The sequence below is a fragment of the Colias philodice genome, chromosome 9 (assembly GCF_061535455.1).
Source record: "Colias philodice isolate Cphi_HAF_F1 chromosome 9, ilColPhil1 Martin Lab GWU primary, whole genome shotgun sequence".
NCBI lineage: Eukaryota > Metazoa > Arthropoda > Insecta > Lepidoptera > Pieridae > Colias > Colias philodice.
Genome location: NC_143094.1, coordinates 10,677,104 through 10,698,499, shown reverse-complemented (window position 1 = coordinate 10,698,499; position 21,396 = coordinate 10,677,104). Strand labels below are relative to the sequence as shown.

Below are 21,396 nucleotides of genomic sequence, written 5' to 3'. Positions count from 1 at the left end.
GGTATATTAATAAAAAAATACATTAATAAATTACCTGCTGCACAGGACTCTGTGCCTGGAAGAGAATGCGCCTGCCGAGCAGCTCGCCGAATATACAACCCACGGACCACACGTCGACCGCCGCCGTGTAGTGGTTCGCGCCCATCAGGATCTCTGGTGCCCTGGAATGTTAGGTTGTTCATTAGTAATCAATAATTACAAGAATTGTTAAATAATAGACCCCGTGTTCCCCGACGAGTATTTGGAGGTCTTCAAGAGGAGAGTGAACAGGTACATTTTAGGGTTGCTTCTTTATAGAAAAACCAACAAACACACATAATTTTATTACATGAGAATTAAAATATTATTAGAAATTATTAATATCATGAATTAATGTTAAATGACCTATTTGAAGCAGTGTTTACGACCCTATAGCGCCAAGTGGGTTGCTTTTCATCCTCATTGCTCGCAATGTTTATTTGTTCTGAGACTAGATGGCGTTACGGGCAATGTTCATTGCAAAATATATTTCTCTTCATATAATTTAATATTTAACCATTGCTTTCTAGATTTATAAAGATATCTAGTATACATGATATAATTATTTCATTTATCACAATTATTCTGTTATTGTAATACAACTATTAAACATAGTAAGTATCCTTTCGCCTTTCTAATATTGGTAGATAAATACCCAATAGCAATTGCAAATATTAAACAATACATAAAATATATATAAATACACATAAGCCATAGTCTTTAATATTTAAAAAAATATCTCAATTAAATGCTGAAAATCACAAAACAGGTAAAGAAGACCGTACTCAAAAGGTCAAGTTTCTCACATTTCCATAACTGACTTATTTACATATTTGTCACTTGATAATGTATTTAACCCTTCCGGGACATGCCTCATGAATAAAAATAATTATATTTTATGAAGGTTCATTCGAAAAAGGTTAGATTCATCGTTAAATATATTAACATATGTAATGGATGTCCAAACTTTAAACAGCGCAAATCATGAGATTGACGTAGAAAGAAGCGATAAAAAAACTTTACATAATACATACCTAGGTATATCTACGTTCATTTGCGAATAATATTGATTTTGTGTATATCATTCCACACTAAATATTACCCATTAATGCGAACAATGCCTGGTGTAAGAACAACTAAGTAGAACATGGCAATCACATTGGTTTCTAATTGTATATAATTCACCACAAATTAAGCCAATAATGTATAAATGCTCTGAAACAGGTCTATTGTTATGACAAAAGACCTGCGGCTATGGCCCCGAAACTATTGGAATATTAAACACAACACGGGCAAAAACATTTTTGACTTCTACAACAAGGAAACTTGATCAAATCAAACACTTTGTGCACCAAAATGTTCACAATAAAGTTAAAACATTATGACCTCTAAAACAATAACATGAACTAAGCTTGAAAATTTTCACCATAATAATTGTACCTACAGTTAATGTACCTACAGTGATGATCACAATCATCTCTGTCTTTATTAATGCTCCAAAAAGCGTACAGATTGGTTTAACCGACTTAGCTTAGAACCATGATCAAAATTGAGAACCTACATCTGAATATTGTTGCTGCAAAACAATATTCAATTCCTACTACGTATTTTAAATGCGAAAGTTTGTAAAGATGGTTGGATGTATGTATGTTTGCTAATTTTTGACGAAAAATCTACGGGACGGATTTGGATGAAACTTTATATACATCAGAATAACACATGAGCTATACTTAATTTTAACTTTAATTTTACCTGCGAATTCGTTTGCGGGTGAAACCGCGCGACACAGCTAGTAATCTATCTGTATGGTAGAGTTCAAAGTTTTTATTAAATATATAAACAACTTGGCTGAAAATATATAAACAAAAAACATGCACAAGACGGCAGCCGTGGCATACTTTCGAGTTTCAATAGCGGTCATTGGCGCAAAGGTCACTCATTCATAGGCGATCGTGAATTCGCAATCCTTCATCGTGACTGTTTGCTGGCTGTGTATCGGATTGTTCATGTAGGGTAAAAGTGGGATAGATGCCCCACTTTTTGAAATAGCCTCATAATTTTAAAAACATGAATCTTATACGAACACTTTGTATGAATATAGCTAGGTTAATTATCTGTTTTGAATTACTATATATATTTTTTATCCTATCATTTATAGATAATGTGTAATAAATATTTTTGTAGAACACCTTTTTTGAGGATAGATGCCTACCTAGTTGGATAGTTGCCCCACCATGAAAATACTAAGGAGGATAGATGCCTGCAGAGTGGGATAGATGCCTTACATACTCTATAAACGCGAAATCTAATAAAATTTATATGATAAACCAGCAAATGTCATGTTCACATAGTTGTTCTGTTGTCCAAGAATATACTTGCGCTCGCCCTCCTTCATTTCGTTTGTATTTTCGTGGTGTGGTTCTCCTACAATCAGTATAAGGGCAGATCATTAATAAGTAAGTAAACATAACAAAAAAAGCAAATTAAACGAGTAAAATCGGTTAACATAGAGAAAACCTCTGACGCAATCAGGTAAAAATATAAACAGTACCTGTGATTATCGATAATAACATGTACATATGTATTGAGGGATAGGTGCCCTTAGAGGCCCCTAAGGGCATCTATCCCTCGAAAAAAAAGGGGCAACTATACTCTTTGATAAGGATAGCTGCCCCAGTATTTTTTTTTATTAAATAAAAACAAAAGAGCCACTATTTTTACTTAGATTTGTACTTAATGAACCAGTGTATAGACATAATAAGAAATATAGTGAAATTTATTAATACTTATAAAGTTATGCAAAGGCAAATATCAACCTTTTTAAATTTTAACGTGTTCGTGAAGTTCGCCGCCGATATTATAACACGCACTAGCGAAACACGTCTTCACCAAACAACAGCTCATGCGTACACGAGGTTCGGGGTGATATGAGCTCCTATTTAAATCATTAATTCGTAGTCAGGACTCTGGGAAGTGAGGTTTTTTGAAAATGGGGCATCTATCCTAGTGCGGCATCTATCCCACTTTTACCCTATTTAGTGCCTACATATAAGTGTAGTTTAATTAGTTTGAGATGCACTTAGGCAAGATAAATGTGTCCTGGAGATAATTTTGCCGTTGTTTTGTGACATTGGGACTATTTTAATCGGATTGCTCATTTGTTTCGTGCCTACATATAACTTTATAAGTATTGTTTCACTAATTTTAGGAGATGGATAGTTGCATTTAGGTAAGGCAAATATATCTATACGTATAATATAAAGAGGTTAATACATAGACGTTGGATTGATTTGTATCGGATTACTCATTTATTTCGTGCCTACATATAAGCGTACTTTGATTAATATGAGATGCATCCCGCATTTAAGTTCGAAGCAAACATATCCTGGACACGAGTCGGCTATTTTTAATTTTTATTCAGAAATTATAATAGCATATCAAAAATCTCTGTTTCTGTGTTGGATTTTGGATTGAATTTTCTTCGAGATTCTCTCACATTCCTCAACTTCTCTATTGTGAATTTCGATGTCATTCATAACTCATAATACGCATCAGGTGCAGTGTACTATTTTATCCTCACATGAAATCCTATTATGCATTTTATTGCCTACGGCTGACAAATTTCAAAATAATACCATTGCAAATTCATAAATTTAATTAAAATCTGAAACGCTTAACGCGAAATCTCTTTTTTATGACAGTGCAAAGGATATTCGTCATGTTTAACGAGTGAACCGTATATAAAATTGACAATAAAATGTCAGCTCGCTCTTATTGCCATACTGCCTACATTTTTATGGAATCCACGGCGTTCTAGAGAGGCTTTTTAGAATTCACAATCCGTAGCAAATACGTAAACTTATTCGGTCAATACAAGCCTTGCATCGCGTTCAAAAAGTTATTTATAGCAGGAATATCTTATCTATACTAATATTATAAAGCTGAAGAGTTTGTTTGTTTTTGTTTGAACGCGCTAATCTCGGGAAATACTGGTACGATTTGAAAAATTATTTCGGTGTTAGATAGCCCATTTATCGATGAAGGCAGGCTATATATCATCACGCTAAGACCAGCAGGAGCGGAGCAATGCGGGTAAAACCGCGGGGAACATCTAGTCCTTTATAATTGTAACAAACGTATGCCAGGGAAGTATCAGACAAAAAAAGCGTTAAAAATAATTGAAGTTATTCTTCATTTTGAATGCATATTATAGGACCTTAGACTTTCCGAAAAACATCAGATGACGTATTTTCTTGATATAATAATTATAGCCTGTTTCAGCAACGTAGCCATCTCCACATTAAATTCATAATGAAGCAAACCGAAACTGTACTACATAACACACCGTATAATTATGATAACCCACCTAAATGTCGAGGTCGTTCCGAACTTTATATAGCCTATATAACATGTACCATAACCTTATCGACTTAAGCCAAGATAAATACAAAATTAAAATCCCGTGTGGGGTATTGAGCAGATACATAAGGTATACAACTGATTCACAGATCCATTTATCTTTAGGGAGAAATAAGTAAGGGATGTGTCCTGCCAGACCTTGATGTTATTTTTTATGCCACACCACAAATCGAGCCCTATTTCGACTTAACCACTGTACCAAGGAAGTCTGGGTACAATATAGTGGTACATAATTAATACTCCGGTTACAAGTTGAGCGCGAGCCAAGTAGCGGCCGGAGGGATAATCTTTGCATGTCCAACTTGAACTTCCTGAATATACGATAGCATCCGTACACTAGGCTGATCAATATAACTAAAGAGGCCTTGTTAATCTGCAGTTTGTTGTAGTTGTATCGAACTTTTATGGTATGAGAGTTTCTGTTCACTATTTTTAAAACAGTAAAGTTTTAAGCTGATTACATTTGATGTCCTTCTCGAAAATAAATTGAAAACATTTTAATACAATAATTAAGATGACAAATACAATTAATTACCTCTTACTTAAACGTAGGTATTGACCCATTTTTTATTAATTAGATTTACCTATCACTATTTCAGTATAAAAATATGAGATATTGTTTACTAAATTAAAACTATGCTTAAAAGAGTAATTTACTCTCAAACAATCACCTTCTATTTTAACCTTACGACCCAAATTAGTTCTAAAAGAAATTAGATTCGCTACCTATTGTTTCACGCAAAAAATAAGCCTACTCTTACTTAGATTCTTGAATTTAATTACGCCTCATAGACCCTTTTAGTACTATTAGGTATTCTTAAAGCTAAACGGTTCCCATAAAGTTTTAAAACTTTTATGTTACATTTTCATAGATATTTTCCATATATACATTCACATACTAGAACCACTATTAAAGCTCTGGTTTCCTAGGATAACGTGGCAGTAATAAAGCGGCCGCAATTAAGCCTCGAATGACGTCAGTAAAACGGCATACATAACCACAGTATATCTACTGAAGAATATTTTTGCCACATATTCACCACAGTATGTATAAGGCTACCAGATAATATTTTTGTCATATATTCTACAAATCGTTAGGCTTTGATGTTTATCTATCTGTCTGTGATTGACAGGCCTCTTGGATCATTAGAAACTTCTAATTTCGGTTTTGAATATTTCTCTGGATTTAAGTTGATCGTTACCCAATTTCTGTAAACTTCTGAACAGATTTGAAATCTTTCGAATTATTGACTGTCTGTCTAGTTTAACACAAAACATTATTCATCCCTGTTTAATCTTGTTCAATTCAAATATTTGTTATTCCAATTTGCCTAAAATTCAATGAAACAATCGGTCAAGTATATAAAAATATCCCATCAATTACAAAAGGTAATAATTATTACGATAAGGCTACTAATCTTTGTACGTAATAAATAATTCTTCTGTGCGTTTTTTTGTCACCGGTTAAACCAATTGGACCAAGCCAATTTTAATGACATGTTTGTTGTGTTTTCAGGCTATTCTAGATTTCTGAAATGTTTTGATTACAATTGCAAAACGTGACTGTTTTGCAGGATAAACCTATGACTATACCTATGACTGAGAAATATAATGGCATGTCCACTAAACCATTACTAATATGACAAATAGACCCACCTATAATACTGCGTAACAACCTCCTGCGTCATGTTCTTCGTGGAGTCTGGCTCCTCGACCCTTGCGAGGCCGAAGTCGCAGATCTTGAGCACGCAGTTGCTGTTCACCAGCAGGTTGCCGGGTTTGATGTCCCTGTGCAGGATGCGCGCGGAGTGCAGGTACTTTAAGCCTGGGGAGAATAAGTTTTTTAGTATTGATTTTAAATCTAATTTAGAGCAAGAAAGGTGATTAGGCAACAAAAATTATAAGAATTGTGAGTCTTTTCACACACATTTTTTTGGACACCATTTGGCATTGAAAGTTTTACAATATTTCACATAACGAACAAAACTACGTAGATCTTGCAACGTTATTATTGTGCCATTTTTATTTCAATGTAAGATTTTTTTGCAACTATTGTGGTAATTTTACAATCAACATTCAAAGGAGAAATAAACTGTTTTATTTCCTTCAACAACACATTTCTCTTTACCCACATACACCGTTGGCATAGCACCAACTATACTCATAACTATTCTGCACATACAAAACATTGTCCAACTGTCTAAAACATTAATTTATAGCAAACGCACCAGTATAAGAACACGCTAATACCAAACGAAACCGCTTCTCGGCCGCCGCGGGTGGAATTAATAAAAATCCTATTTCCTCAAACGGTTCTGGAATATTCTGGGGCCAGCGGGACGGCACTGGCCTGTGATATAGCGAGGACATTTTCAGAGCAATAACGTTTCCCTAAGGCCCGGTGCGGACAAAGTTCCGCTCAACTGCGCGTGATAGTAATTGCAAAGCCGCAGAAAATGGAACCAGACTTATTAAAATATAGCCCGAGTTGCTGAGCTCGGTAATCCTGGCCGTTTCTAAAACAGTGTAGAGGAAGCGTTGAACACTATTTATTATTAGTTGTTAGTAGCTCGCAAATGCGCTGCACTTATTGACTGCTCTGAGATACTTTGTTGTTTCAGACACTAACTTAATGGAAACGAATTACCGCTATATCAATGTTCATAGAGCGAACAACTAGTTAATTACTTCTTCAGTATTCATCAAAAGTTAAAGAAGGATTAACGTAGTTGCTTTCGGCAATCATTCAAGCTAGGATTATTTTATATGATAAAGGGAAGTGTCTCCTTTTGGGCTTTGGGATGATGATTTCACATTTGTGTCATACGTGCTACGTAGTACGTGCCTTAGGTAGCAAACCGAGATATTCATAATCTTATTTATAGAACCCGAAACCTCGGTCCTACACTCGCGTACCCGGATTGTCATTTCATATAAATATTAGTTGATCCGGGAAACGCTGTTTTGCTAGGAAACACTTATCACTAAGGATCTTATGTAAGTAAGCATGCATATATAGTGTCATAGAATTATTTGATATCTGTCTGTAGCCACGATGCAAATAAAAAAAACACAGTTCACTATTGATTTACGAAGCTATGTTATCACAACTGAAAGTCCACACCACAAATGTAGGTACCTACATCCCATGCCATACGGTGCAGCTGCTTAAATAGCGCCAGGCTCATTAAACATCGATGTTTACGTTAAATATTCCCATGTTATCACTATTGCGCCTGTCGAAACAGAAATCCAGTCACGCACGGCATGGCGATAGCTTTGAATGAAATATCAACATTTGACCTCATAGGCTATGTATGTACCTATGATTAAAACATCCGTATTATGTGTCATCTAAAGTCTAGTATATTATTCAGAGTTTTTTTTACCGAAGTAATAAACTCAAAAACTAAATAAAACATAAGAATGCTACACCTTTACCCAATAACTTTTTCCAAGGCTATTGTTTTACCTAGGGTCAACCCGGGCAAAGCTATAACATCAATGAATTCTGAGTGCATCAACAAATTACTTTATGACTAAACTTTTTAGATTTTTCTAGAACATTCCCCAACATTTCACTAAGAGAAGCACATTTTATACCTAACATTTGAAACTACACAAGTAGGTACCCCGGATATTCTGTCGGCGCCGTTCGCCAGATTTCCCGCCCATAAATATTAGATGCCAACGTCGCTATATTGTATTTATCAAAATCCGATACTCTCCAAGTTACCGTCGAGTGTGATAAAAATCTTCCAATGATATTTCCCAGTAAATAGGTGATATCCCGACGTCACCGCGTGTGATGCTTTTATGGTGAAATATTTTACATGTCAGGTATATCTTGAAGTGCACATTATTAACATATTTATTTTTAAACCCCCAAGATACGTTGTGTTTGTTTAAACATGACTTCTTATAACAAGATTTTATACTGACTTCTTATAACCTAAAGCATTTGGCCATTTTAACAAACACAGCTGTAATTTCAATAACTCATTCATTATGCTCCATAAAAACCGGTTCGTTTTGTACTTATCATGTACCGTTCTTTCACTATAGGTATGCCATTCTCGCCTATTTCGCAATCCGCAAATGGGATGCGATTAAAACATCAACCACCATTGTAATGCAAAACATCGGACCGCACTCGTTGGCTCCATTTAAATTCGGTTGACTGCAATCAAAACAAACTACGCTCTGCCGATGAATTGTTTGAAATACGCAACATTCTATTTATTTAATCTTGTACGATCTAGGACGCGGTACAAAAACTCATTGTTGCACAAACTAACCATAACAATGTTTAAATGTATGAGAAAGGTGAAAGGTCCAGTTTATGTCTATTTCGACTAGTCTAAACGGTAAGGGCCAGATTAAGCATTTGCTGATGAAGTCACTGATAGCCTATTTAACAATTTGAACGTTCATTTTCATTTATGACTTATCATTTTATTAGACAGATAAGTTAAACAGAACACATCCAGAAAATATGAAACTGACCCATCCTTGTAAGATAGTTATATCCTATTCACATACATTACACACAACTTTTACGGACATGAATACTTTAGTTGCTATACCACACAAAACTGACAAAATTTCTAGGATATCTTTTACCCGGATATCACGACATAGTGCTTATTTATGTACTTTTATTGTTTGTATTATGTATTTCATTGACGGAAAGATTCTGAAGTGATGGAAAACTGTATCCCTAGAGCACTAGTAATTAGTACTATAATATTACAATTTATTGCCTTTTTAATCTGATCACTTTAATATAGAAATCGCAATACAGCAAATACGCATCAACACATCATAACCCCTTGATTCTTTTCCACCATTCCAACTCCTAATGAACTTAGGACCAATAGTTTCAAATTGTTCCCTTGTTCTCAAGAACGGCACGAGCTATGCTTGGAATGTTATCGCGGGGGCAAGAAACACTGCGGTCTGTATACAGTATACAGGTTCACCTGCAAACTGCACTGGGTCCAGTCATTCTACACGGAATGTGGAGCACGCGCCGCTTGTTAATACTTGGAGTACTGTTGGAACAATTTTAAGCATCCGAGCTAATGCTGGTGCCATTAATCGTCTGTGCTTTGCGACGTTGTATGTAGCTGCATGACAAGCTGAGCACGTAGCTTACATCGGATGTCAAATAATATAAGATGCAAAATTTGGCATAACTGTAGCATTGGAAATTATTGAAATATTGTTATGGATATCGTGACGTGATCGTACATTGTAATAAATAAGATCTCTTTACAATCGTAAGAATCCTGCTAATGTCAGAAAATACACATGACAGATAGATATGGACAGATAGAGATACAAACGACAATTCTATGTTTAATCTACCCAGCATTTTATCTATATCGAGACTCCCTTACACTGTCAACATCATCCCTTCTCCATTTATCTGTAACACGTTAGAACGTTTCAAAACAATAACCTCAAAAGGCCGGGCTCCAGTGAGCACGTCGAAACAAATTAACGACAAGTCGGTGCCTTGCGAGTTGCGAGTTTAATTTCCCACCGGGCGTCGGTTTTCACCGCGCGACTTTGAGCCAGACATGCCGCGTTCAGCTGTCCCTACTCCCTTCGTCGCTGACCGAATTTCTAATGAAACGTGTAATGGTATTCCGTTTGCCTTTCGTGACGTTCTACTTCTCTTGATACAGAATACAAATGTAAAAATATTTCTCCGAGTAAAAAGAAGGCATTCGATCCTGTTATATTTGAGCAAACAAAACTAAACGACAGCTGAATTTATATTTAGTGGAATCACTCAAAAAGTACCAAATTTGATTATCCAATTTTCAAGGAAATAATCCTTGCAAAATTATTGAAACTATTTAAAATTAACCAAAATGAATGCCAATAGCATATTATACGCCATGTACACACTGGATGAAATCAAACATCCCCTAACCTAACAGAAAAAGCATCCTAGCATATTTCCACGCATAACGCTGGAGGAACACAAAAAGCCTAGTATATGGGACAATAAGAACCGTCGCATAGCAATACAAGCTGGTTGGCTGGTTGGCTGCGCAGGTGAACGGCCGCGTGCAGCCGACCACGACGTCAGGACTCCACTGAGGACAATGCACTACTAATCATGTATCTCTACTTATAAGGCCGGTGCTACACTCGTGTGTCAAACACCTAATTTAAAGCTGATGGACATCGGGATTAGACTACGATACCAGAGCGAGTATTCTATCGCCACTGTTAAAATCACATTAACTGAATGGTAGCAGCACAGTAGTACGAATCAAGCTTCTATCATTGATTGGTTTCGTTAGTAATCACTAAACATGTTACTTATTAAGTATGGAAATATTTCTCAAGTTATTTATTTACTTAAAAGAATCAAAGTGCATACCTACCGAATATCTTAAAATGTTTATCATTCCTGCAGTCTAGACGTCTTATACAAACGTTACGACCCCAAACTTCAGCACTTGCTGACAAACAATTCCTTCCAAGATACAGACTTTTGTCAACAGAATAAACCTATATAGACTCAACATTTTCGTTTAAGGTGTACCTAAAAGTCGCCTGTTATCAAACAACTTCTTAATTTACTATACCTATGCCTATATAGATAGGTAATTAAGAAGTTCGCCATTTTCAAAACTTGGTACACAAGTAAAGAGTTTCGGTTTGTATAATTTTATGTTATATACTTAAATAGGGTATAAGTATATAACATAAAATTAATATGTGGTGGAATGGTGTATTTAATGTTAGTATTTATTTCTTAGGCATTAGGCGGATTCGAAAGGTTGCTCGCTCTGTATGGATCCGCCTATTAGCTTTTAAAATATTGGCTCTATACATTGAAAGCTTTAGCTTTCGATTGACTGTAAAATAGTTTATTATTATTTACAGATTATCTATCTAATGTACTCAAATACTTTACCTAGGTTTTATTTTTATTTTCAGTGATATCATGCAAAGTCGAACACTACCATTCCGTTTCCCGAAACTAAAACCTCGTGTCGTGAGTGCTATAGCACCGTCATATTACATCGCAGCAAATATTTATCGATACTGCAGCACTCAATACGTCCGTACCGATCAAATCAAATCAATTATCAGCATCACCTGGGCAAAGGAACGATTTTACGCTTCAATATTTTGCCGTCAAACATTTGAGGTAAACAGAGTCATGCACACCAACCCATAGTTTGAGGGACAGCTATGAAAATAACAAATACAAAATATTTATTTAACAAGATATCGATTTCACTGTAACTTGAGACCTTTTTTCATTTTCTCGCAATTTCTAAAAATATACCTTGATAAAATGTCCATACACTTACCATGTACATTTTATAATACCTATACAGTACGTACAATTATATGAAAGCTTTACATTTCATATTATTATATTAGAGGATTTAGAGGTAATTCTCGGGAATTTTCACATTCTCAGGAATTTTAGCAAATCTCTATAAAATTTAACTAAGTCTACCAAAAATGGTTGCTAAAGTTAATCATTTTTTAACATACAAACATTTATTTTTATTACCTCTCCCACCATATTTCTTATTATTTTAATATAATCTATTTCCAATACCTAACAAACACTTCCAAACTAACAAACATAAAACAACAATATCCTCAGTTAAACTTTCATAATTAACGCCCTGCTGCATCAACACCGTTAGGAGAAGCAGTGCCCATCTCTCGTGCAGTTGCACATTATTTCGCTCACTTATGTGATACCGTTATATATTTTTATTTGCCAATTCATTTACATCTCATTTCAATTACATTAACGGTAATCAACAATGTTGCCGAACTTTTATATGTAGGTGTTTTTGGTTGGTATTGTAACTAATGTTTCTTTACTTAGTTTACAAAAAGCTACGAGTATTGTATGCTATCAATTACTTACCAGACTTCAATAATTAAAGAGCGACATATAAATAAATACAACTCTTTTATTATACGTCGTCAATCATCGTACTTCGTAACAAAAAGCGCGATGTAAAATTACAACTTCTAACCATATTACATAGCTTACCGTATTCCCTGAAGTTCATGTTAAAGTTTCGCGAATACGGGACAAGCTAATTGCCATCAGAGCCTAGTTTGTTACTGGTAACTCCCTATAATATAGTTATAAGGTCTATATGGGTCATCGAAGCACTACTGTCATATTTGGAAGTTAATTCAATAATGTATCAATAAGTTAAACAACGTCCTTAGCCTGCGGAGATCACTGCTTAATGATAAAGCCGCATAATAAAATATACTGTTTTTTTACATAATTTTAACAAATTTCCATCATGTATAGTATAGTTATATTGAAGAGGTAAATACATAAACATAGTAATTAAATATTTCCCAGGATTTGACGTATCCTGGGAGATACCAATCTTTTTGCCATGTTATATTCTATTAAAACATGAATCATAAATCATCGTCCATGTTAGAGTATAAAACATAAACACAATATTTGCAATGCGAACAAGCGTGCTACATTGCCATAATTTCGCCCGTCACCCGAGCAAGCTTTCGATAACATCTACATTTTACCGAATAAACTCGATTAAAGCCATAATTTACAAGTTGCTAAGTCAATACTCTACTTTCACGTGCCGTTGTAGAAAGGTTATTTAAATTTCTGTGAAATTCACAATTCAACTACAAAATTGTATTAATTCGAACATTAAAATATCATCTTTTATTAAACCAAGACACACATATACATATTTGCGTAATTAATAAGATATCTGATTCAACTGCTCATTGCCCATTAACATATCCAAAACGACCTAAGTTCATAAATCAATAGAATTAAGGACGCCATTCACGCAACGTTGTTCTCAAAGGATGTGACAGAACACGCTGAGCGCGATAAAGGCCAGCGCACATCATTAACGTCCAACCGAGCGAGCCCATTACCATACCTATTACAGTGCATTTACATCATACGAACATAGAGCTAGAGCTAGAGCAAGTACATTATTTCGTGATCCTTTAGTGTATACGAAGTTTTGTATTCAGTGTTGTACAGTATTAGAACATTGCATTGAAAAGATTCATCGAACGCACCAAGAACAACGAAAGAATGCTCTACGCCTGTTTACACTAAAATAATTGGACATAATGGGGTTAGAATGAGCATTCGCTCGTTTGATGTAAATGCACCATCATAGGCCATAGCATGAGAAAAGAGATGAAAAAGTCCACCATTCACTAGACTACAACCGTAAAGAATATATTGGTGTTTCACTACTACGAGTTTTTGCTAAAGGCACATTTCTATGTGTCGTTTTAGTTTAATGACTTCGTTTGTACGGTGCGGACATGAAAAACGTAATTACTATAAGCAGTATTCTGTCTGAGTTAATTGAATAATTCATCGTTCGTTTACAAATGTTTCCTCGTCTCTAAAATACAGCAAAAAATGTTTAATATCTGCTCTACAGGCATTTTCTGCATGCAGGGTAGCTCTAATAAACATCGAGAAATTTCAAGATTATGTCAATGTTGATACGGCCTTTGAAGCTAAGCAGTGGAGAGAGTAAAAACATAAAATGTTATCTTTAGCCAGGATTATAAGAAGCCCTTAATTTCACGGTATTCATGCGTTACAAATAATTCCATATAATTGCATACACTACAGGGACGACAAATGAGCTATTCGTTAGCACGCATCAAGTACGACCAAATTGCTCACAACAATTTTGCTGAAATTATCGAGCCAAATATGGACGTATGATTAAAACGTTTCATTTAAAATTCATGCATTGCAAACTGTTTAAAACCAAACCGGCGATAAGCAGCGTTGCGGTTTTGTGTGTAATTGGTATTTAAATGATTAGAGACACGTCACTTATTGTATTTAATAAAATATTAAATGATGGATTGATGGACGATTATAGGAAGCATCCATATTGGTATATATTACATTTGATATTTGTTATAAATTCAAAACTAGTATAATAAGATCTGATTCTGACTACATACTCCTTACTTTTTAATTCCTGCCTCTAGCTCGATACAGTGCCAACATACGTATCCAGAAAAAAAAGCAAGTAAAAATGCTCTTAAACTCGTAGGTTTAAGCCGATAGCGCAAGGCGATGCATCCATAAACTTTTTAATTAAACGTTGCAAGTCGTTTTATGAACGCTTCTTTTTCTCCCTTTCCCCTGGGAAGGGGGAAATCTTGGCACGGCGGGAATAATTGCTACAATTAATATTACGGAATCGGGAGTCGACAGGACACTGTGTGACGCTATTCTTTTATCCCCGCTACGGATTACATTAGCATGCACACTGCTGTCGTAGCTTAATGTTGGGCGAAATTAGTTTTTGTTAATGTGTGCTCTGGATGGTTTTAGGGTGTGCATAAAAACTTTTTAAAAACAGTCACATACTCGGTGATAAATATTTTTTAAATCACGTTAAAAACAGGCGCTATAACTTAATTTCACTGAGAGATGGCTATAAAAAAAAAAAAAAAACCTTCTAATGTAGGACTTTAACTTTTATACGCGAATCGATAAATTGATATACCTACGTATGGAATATAATACTGAATGGTAGTTCATCCAAATTTGATAGCACTCTCAGATATATTGCTTCCAGAAACTACCACAGCATAGTTGAAACATTAAGGTTTTAGTGCCCTACGTTTGCAGTATCGGGTACTATAAAACGTGTGTCGAAAGCATCTGAAGCTACTCGCCCATATCAACAGAAAGAAACGTTTCATTTCGTCCGTCGTTATTGAGCAAAACTTCCCTTGTATATATGAATTGTACAAGTATGTGCATGCGTAATGAAAAAACTTTACATCATAAGTACGCGTTATTAATCATCTTTACCTAGAATCGACATTAAATCCACTTCACGTTATAAACACGAATCTAATAACGCTATCTGAATAATTTCTTAGGCAAGATTTATTACCGTTATATTGGTTTGCTCGAGTAATATTAGTTTCACGCGCATAAATAATTATACATATTACGATTAACTCATAAACCAAGTTTGTACTTTCTTAAATTCTATGTGATCGGCATTCGTTGATATTACAACATGTGCAGTATTATGGCTCGCTGGGCGCTAACCAATATTGATTTTTAATCACAGTTCATTATTTCTTTACCTACTTAGAAACAAACCCTTAATTTTATGTCTCATATTCCTAGTGTTATTCTCCAATGATTCGCTCAAAAAATAATCGATTGCGACTTAGCGAGCGACACTGTTCAATATTAGTTGTTAGCTAGTTGAAGCTTATAAAAACACATCACATTCAACATTGATACACGAATAATTATTTTTTACGAACATAGGCAGGTACTTAATCTACATACAAAATCAAATAAAATTACACATTACATTTACACTCGTTCTACAGAAGCTGAAAAATTCGTGTGCGCGTCAAGATTTGCATGCCAAAAAATGAATTCAAAGAAATGAGACTAACTTAAAAGGGGAGACCGGGCAAAAAAGCACCCTCTCGGCTCTTACCTCTGAGTATTTGGTACAGGAAGACTTTGATGTGGTCGGCTGAGAGATGTTGCGGGGACACGATGATCTTGTGCAGGTCGCTTTGCAGTAGCTCCGTGATTACGTAACTGTATGCGCTGGTTAAGGAAACTCTGGTGTGTAGTTCATTATTAAACTAATTGTGATAATGCTTTCGTTTATAACTGGTGCGTTGACGCGGTGGTTACTTAAGGTTTGAATTAAATCAATCATAAGAAATACAAATTTCGATAAAAAAAACATCAAAGGGTATCAAATTTTTTATACCTACTATTGCTTAAAATAGAGTAAACAAAAGACAAACAAAACATATAAGCTTATTACAAGAAAACTTTAAAATGTGATGTCAAAACGGCTTTATATTTGAAGACGTATACAAATTAAAAAATAAAAAACATTGATGTAGAATGAATTTGAAATTCGGATTCATTCCAAGTTTACAATTAGTATTACGTAGTATTAGTATTACAATTAGTAACCCTAACCTCGTCTAACGAAAAGCGTAACATAAAATTACATTTAGAGGCGAAACGAAAAGGCTTTGAGACTAAAAATAATTATTTTCTAGGGCTCTCTGCAGTGCGGCAGTTTAACCTGTGCGTACTGGCCGGCGGCGGCGCTAATGAGTATAAAACCGACCAAATTTAGTTAGTATCGAGCGGGCTTTACAAACGCCGTGGTAATTTACGCCCGCGCGGCTGACGGCACCCGACATCCCCTCCGAACGGCACAGATATGGAATGTTAAATAGCGTTCTAGAACATGATGGAACGCTTTTGAAAAACCGTTTAAAATTTTCAACCATTCGATTCGAGCTATTAACTCATTTGCGTATAGTTTTTAGTTTCGAATCGATTTATTATTAAAAGAGCACTTTCAAAAGGGAATAGAGTATTATATTATTGCATTTTGAAAACAGAATCATATATTCTATTTCATATGCGAATTCTGTGTGTAGTCGAGCCTTTATGACATCTTTGTTTCTTTTTGGTGCACTTGAAACAGAAAGCCAAGAAACTTACAAAGACACAGGGAATTATTTAGTTGTTTCTAATTTGATGTGCCGTGAATGTCTCTGCTAGTAATAGGACACAATATGTATTCAAGTTCATTCATTAATTATGAATTTGTTAATAATGGACTTTTCGGTATTTCGGGAGTTCCAAATGTAGCACGTTATAAAATAATATATTAAAAAAATAGGCTGGCCGGTGTGGCAGTTACTTCATGCATTTTTTGTACATAATGACACAAATATATATTGGTAAAAGAATCGTAGGCATCAAGTTATCGTATAAAATATATTCAATAATTGAAATCATGTATTTCCATACATGTTTTTAAGTACATTTCCCAAACACCATTCAAAGACCATTTTTATTCACAGTACTTCAAATAATAAAAATAAACAAGATTAACCTACAATAAACGTAAATAATTTCGGTCCGCAATTTCCTTAAACATCAACGAATATAAAAAATAGCTGGAGGGCACATAAAAATGTTGCGGGTAGAAATAAAAATGGTTCGCCGCTTGAACATACATCAGAGGTCGGGTCCCGCGAGGCGGTCCGTCACGGCGTGACGCAAGAAGTGGCCGTTGTTACGCTGTTAACACTCCAGTGTTTGTTGAGATTCTTAAACTAAGTGTGATTGTTTATACATAATATGTAATTCCCTTTATAGCCTCATGTAACGCTGATTTCAGCACAATCATATAGTTATGAAGTAGAAGTCAAATATCATAATATATTTACATCAATAAAACCCTTTGATAGACAAATTATTAGGTATCCAAAGGATTATATCCTAAAGTAACGTATACAAAACTAATCATGAATAAATAGCGTACCTACTTGTTTCATTTCAGAGAAATAAACTACCACCAAGACACAATAAGAACTTCAAATAAAAAATAAATAAATAAAATTATCATTACAAATAGTGCGTCAACAGGACCTTCTACAGATTTCTACAGATAAACGCTAAGTCCCCATAAAATCTTGATAATACTACAAATAAGCCAGCGCGCAAACTTTCACAATTACATTCAGGACACGTTCAATGTAAACTCCTGTTGAAATATTATAGTATAAGTACCCGCTAGTACCTATAGTATTAAATTATCTGTGGTATAAGGATCTCCCGCGGCGCCGGCCAGCTTTACCCAGTTAATAATTTACTAATGTGCCCACTGCCCATTTCGAAACATAACAAACAAACATATAACTTTTAGATTCAATTGCAACTCATCTGCATATATACGCGTCTATGAATTTTAATCGTGGGATGGGATACGTGTAACATATTAGTATTTAATAATTAAACGCTTTACTTATAACGGTTTAAAGTCGCAATTTAACTAAGTGCGTATTAAAACTCTGGCAAACCTAGAAAACCATGCTAATAATACCAAGAAAGTGTTTGAAAAGTATAACCTTAGGGTAAATAATTAATATACGATTTATTATTAAGTCTACTTAAAATACCATTAGGAAAAGATATTCGTCTTTGCATATATTCATACTGCAAAAAATAAAGGTATAGACCCAAGTATTATAAGTGTAATTAATCACACCACATGGATCCAGTCAAATAAATATATTAAAAACATGTCCCTTATGTCAACCATATCGACAGGAACATTTATTAAACTACTTTATTACCTACAACGTTGTTTTTATTATAAGAAATAATATAAATGAAGTACTTAAGTACTTATACATGCTAAAAAAAATCGCATTCCACACAACATTTTCAGGGTCAACATACAACATACAAAAAATATCAAAAACGACAAAAATGAAATATTCGACGTAGAAATAAATAAATAAACAAAAAACAACGTGAAACTGTGACTAACCAAATAGGGAAAAACACGTTTGGCAAACGAAAGCGTGCGTCGTAAATGTTTACTGTGCTATATTTCAGCATTTAACCCACATCCTGATATATTTAACTCGTTTATAACACAAAAATAGGGATACTGCTTCTAATGAAACAGTTGCTTTATGAACTTTATCTAGGATGTAATCATTTTCAAAGTTTATCTATTGACAAAGTTTATATATTGTTGTAGGATCGAAATAGGACAAAGGCTACGAATTTATTTTAACGAAAGAACAGATATGAATAATAACAACAAAGTAAACCATTTCCGTTGTTTATTGACATATTTTCGTACAAACATAAAACATTTGCACATAAACAACTGAATGAAATATACTAGATAATAATAAATACGTTATTCTCGAAATAGATTTAATTACGAACGAAACATTTAAACCTGCATCTGTATAATCTTAATACTATTATAAAGGCGAAAGTTTGTATGGATGTATGTATGTATGGATGTATGGATGTTTGTTACTCTTTCACGTAAAAACTACTGAAACCGATTACAATGAAATTTAGCACACATATAGAGGGTAACTTGGATTAACACATAGGATAGGTTTTATCCCGGAAATCCCACGGGAACGGGAACTATGCGGGTTTTCCTTTGAAAATGCGGGCGAAGCCGCGGGCGGAAATCTAGTAAAATTATAATTGTTAAGACGTTTTACCCATTCGCTATCCTTTCAAGAAAGAAAAACAAAGACCTTAATCCCCTGACCATAGCACTAAACCCAAAGACATTATGACGATTAAAAAATGCCGTAACAACTAGCAAGTCGCAAGAGAGGGAGAGGCGAATAAAAGCAATTGTCTTGATTCACGAGCACCGTCAGACGCGGGGACTGCGACAGTTTCCGAAAAGCAAAGAAAACCTGAGTACTTGTAACTGTAAGCGTCTAGGGGATGCGCCGATGGGGGTACCTCGGTAATTATTTACAGAGGGGACCCTCCCACCGCCCGTGCTCCAAAGGGTACAACTATTTGAGAGCATTTGTGACTTGTTGCGTTCACTTTATAATTGTTGCTGGAGCGGCTCGAGCAGTTTTAGTATTAACCACTTCACATAAACTACGACTATTACGACATCTGCTGAATAACTTTATGTTGGAAGAATACAACAAAGAATTGAATTCGCAAAATTCTTGTTTCGTCATTGATTGGATAGATAGCCACAAACAAATACCCAGTTTCAAATACGTAAATATTTTTACCAAAACTATAGACCCTATTGGTTAATAAATACTTCACACATAAATTTCAATTTGGTTAATGCTGCTCTTTGACCATGAAGTTAGTTCTATACTGCATTATTGTGACAAATTTCCGACAACCATGTACCAACCATATCAGAACAAAATACTTTTAAAATTCCTACAAACTAAAGCTCTCACATCCCTTTCCCCTCTACACCCACACCACATCTATAGATTTTTTCATACCGTTTCCTCCATTCGAGGCACACTTGTATACGCCGAGGATATTACGACCGGATACGTCGCAGCTGTGCACCGGCATCACATCGCTCGACACGTCAGCCGACAAAAAGTCCTCCTACAAGCTTAGTTTACTGACAGAATAGTGCATTTAATTGTAACAGAACATCGAGCATTCGCAGTTTTGAAATTGTGTCGAATTGTAATAACCAACGAGCATAATATTAGGTACCATTTTACCAATCAATTGTGAATGCAAGGTACAACGAAATGTTAGAGTTGCAACTTGCAAATGGGCATTCACTTTGAGGAACAGCGAAAAGAGCGTTGAGCATTCGTATAGTAAACTAAAACATTTATTCAACGATTAGATTTCGTTTAAAAGCGCTTTTGAATAGTCTAAATCCAGAAAATAATAATTTACCGGTAACCTTAGATTACATAGAAATGTTCGACAAAATTCTCTAGTTTAAACCCGCCCTTATGTAAACTTGATCCTCCTTTCTATGACAAGCAAGTCAATGACGTAGCGCGTGATGAATTATATAACAAAGGCAGGGAAAGGTCAGGCGGAAAGGAAAAGGAATTGTACGTTGCGAATCATTGTTAATGAGAAGTAATCATATCAAATGAGCTTACTTAAAATTAATTTATATTTTTCTTGGTTTACTTAAAGCGGAAATATAAGACGATATGAACATTGAAAAACCTACAAGGCAAAGCACAGAAAGGCAAGGAAATCTATCGATTTCAATACAAGGTCGTAAAAGGATAAAAATCAATTATAATAATCTATTTTCTCATGATAAAGCTGAACAGTTAATACCAGGAATACTGTATCAATCTTGATATGATAACATATTATTACACATGAGCGACCAAAACTAGTTCAAGAGAAAATTGGCCAAAATACTTATGAAAGTCATTAACGGACCTCTTATCAGTCAGTCACAGTTATAACCGATAAATTCTGAATGTTATATGAGAATATTACGCTCTAAATAAAATCTATTTTTAAATCGTAAGTATACATATTTGGAAATGTGAATGCAAATACAACGGTTTAACAAAGTTAGTATCGCAGAATATCTAAAA

The 21,396-nt window shown here is 34.8% G+C and overlaps 1 protein-coding gene across 3 annotated transcripts in view; it reads right to left on the bottom strand.

Moving 5' to 3' along the window:
- Positions 1-21,396, bottom strand: part of nmo (serine/threonine-protein kinase nemo) — a 111,105-nt gene that overhangs the window by 9,118 nt on the left and 80,591 nt on the right. For all 3 annotated transcript variants that reach the window (XR_016316101.1, XM_089699459.1, XM_089699460.1), the window contains exons 4-6: positions 15,954-16,060; positions 6,094-6,262; positions 35-161 (exon numbers count right to left, since the gene is read on the bottom strand). Coding sequence is in view for 2 of the 3 variants with exons in the window: in XM_089699459.1 (XP_089555585.1) it covers positions 35-161; positions 6,094-6,262; positions 15,954-16,060 (403 nt within the window). In the remaining variant the exon portion in view is untranslated. The remainder of the gene's footprint in view (positions 1-34; positions 162-6,093; positions 6,263-15,953; positions 16,061-21,396) is intronic.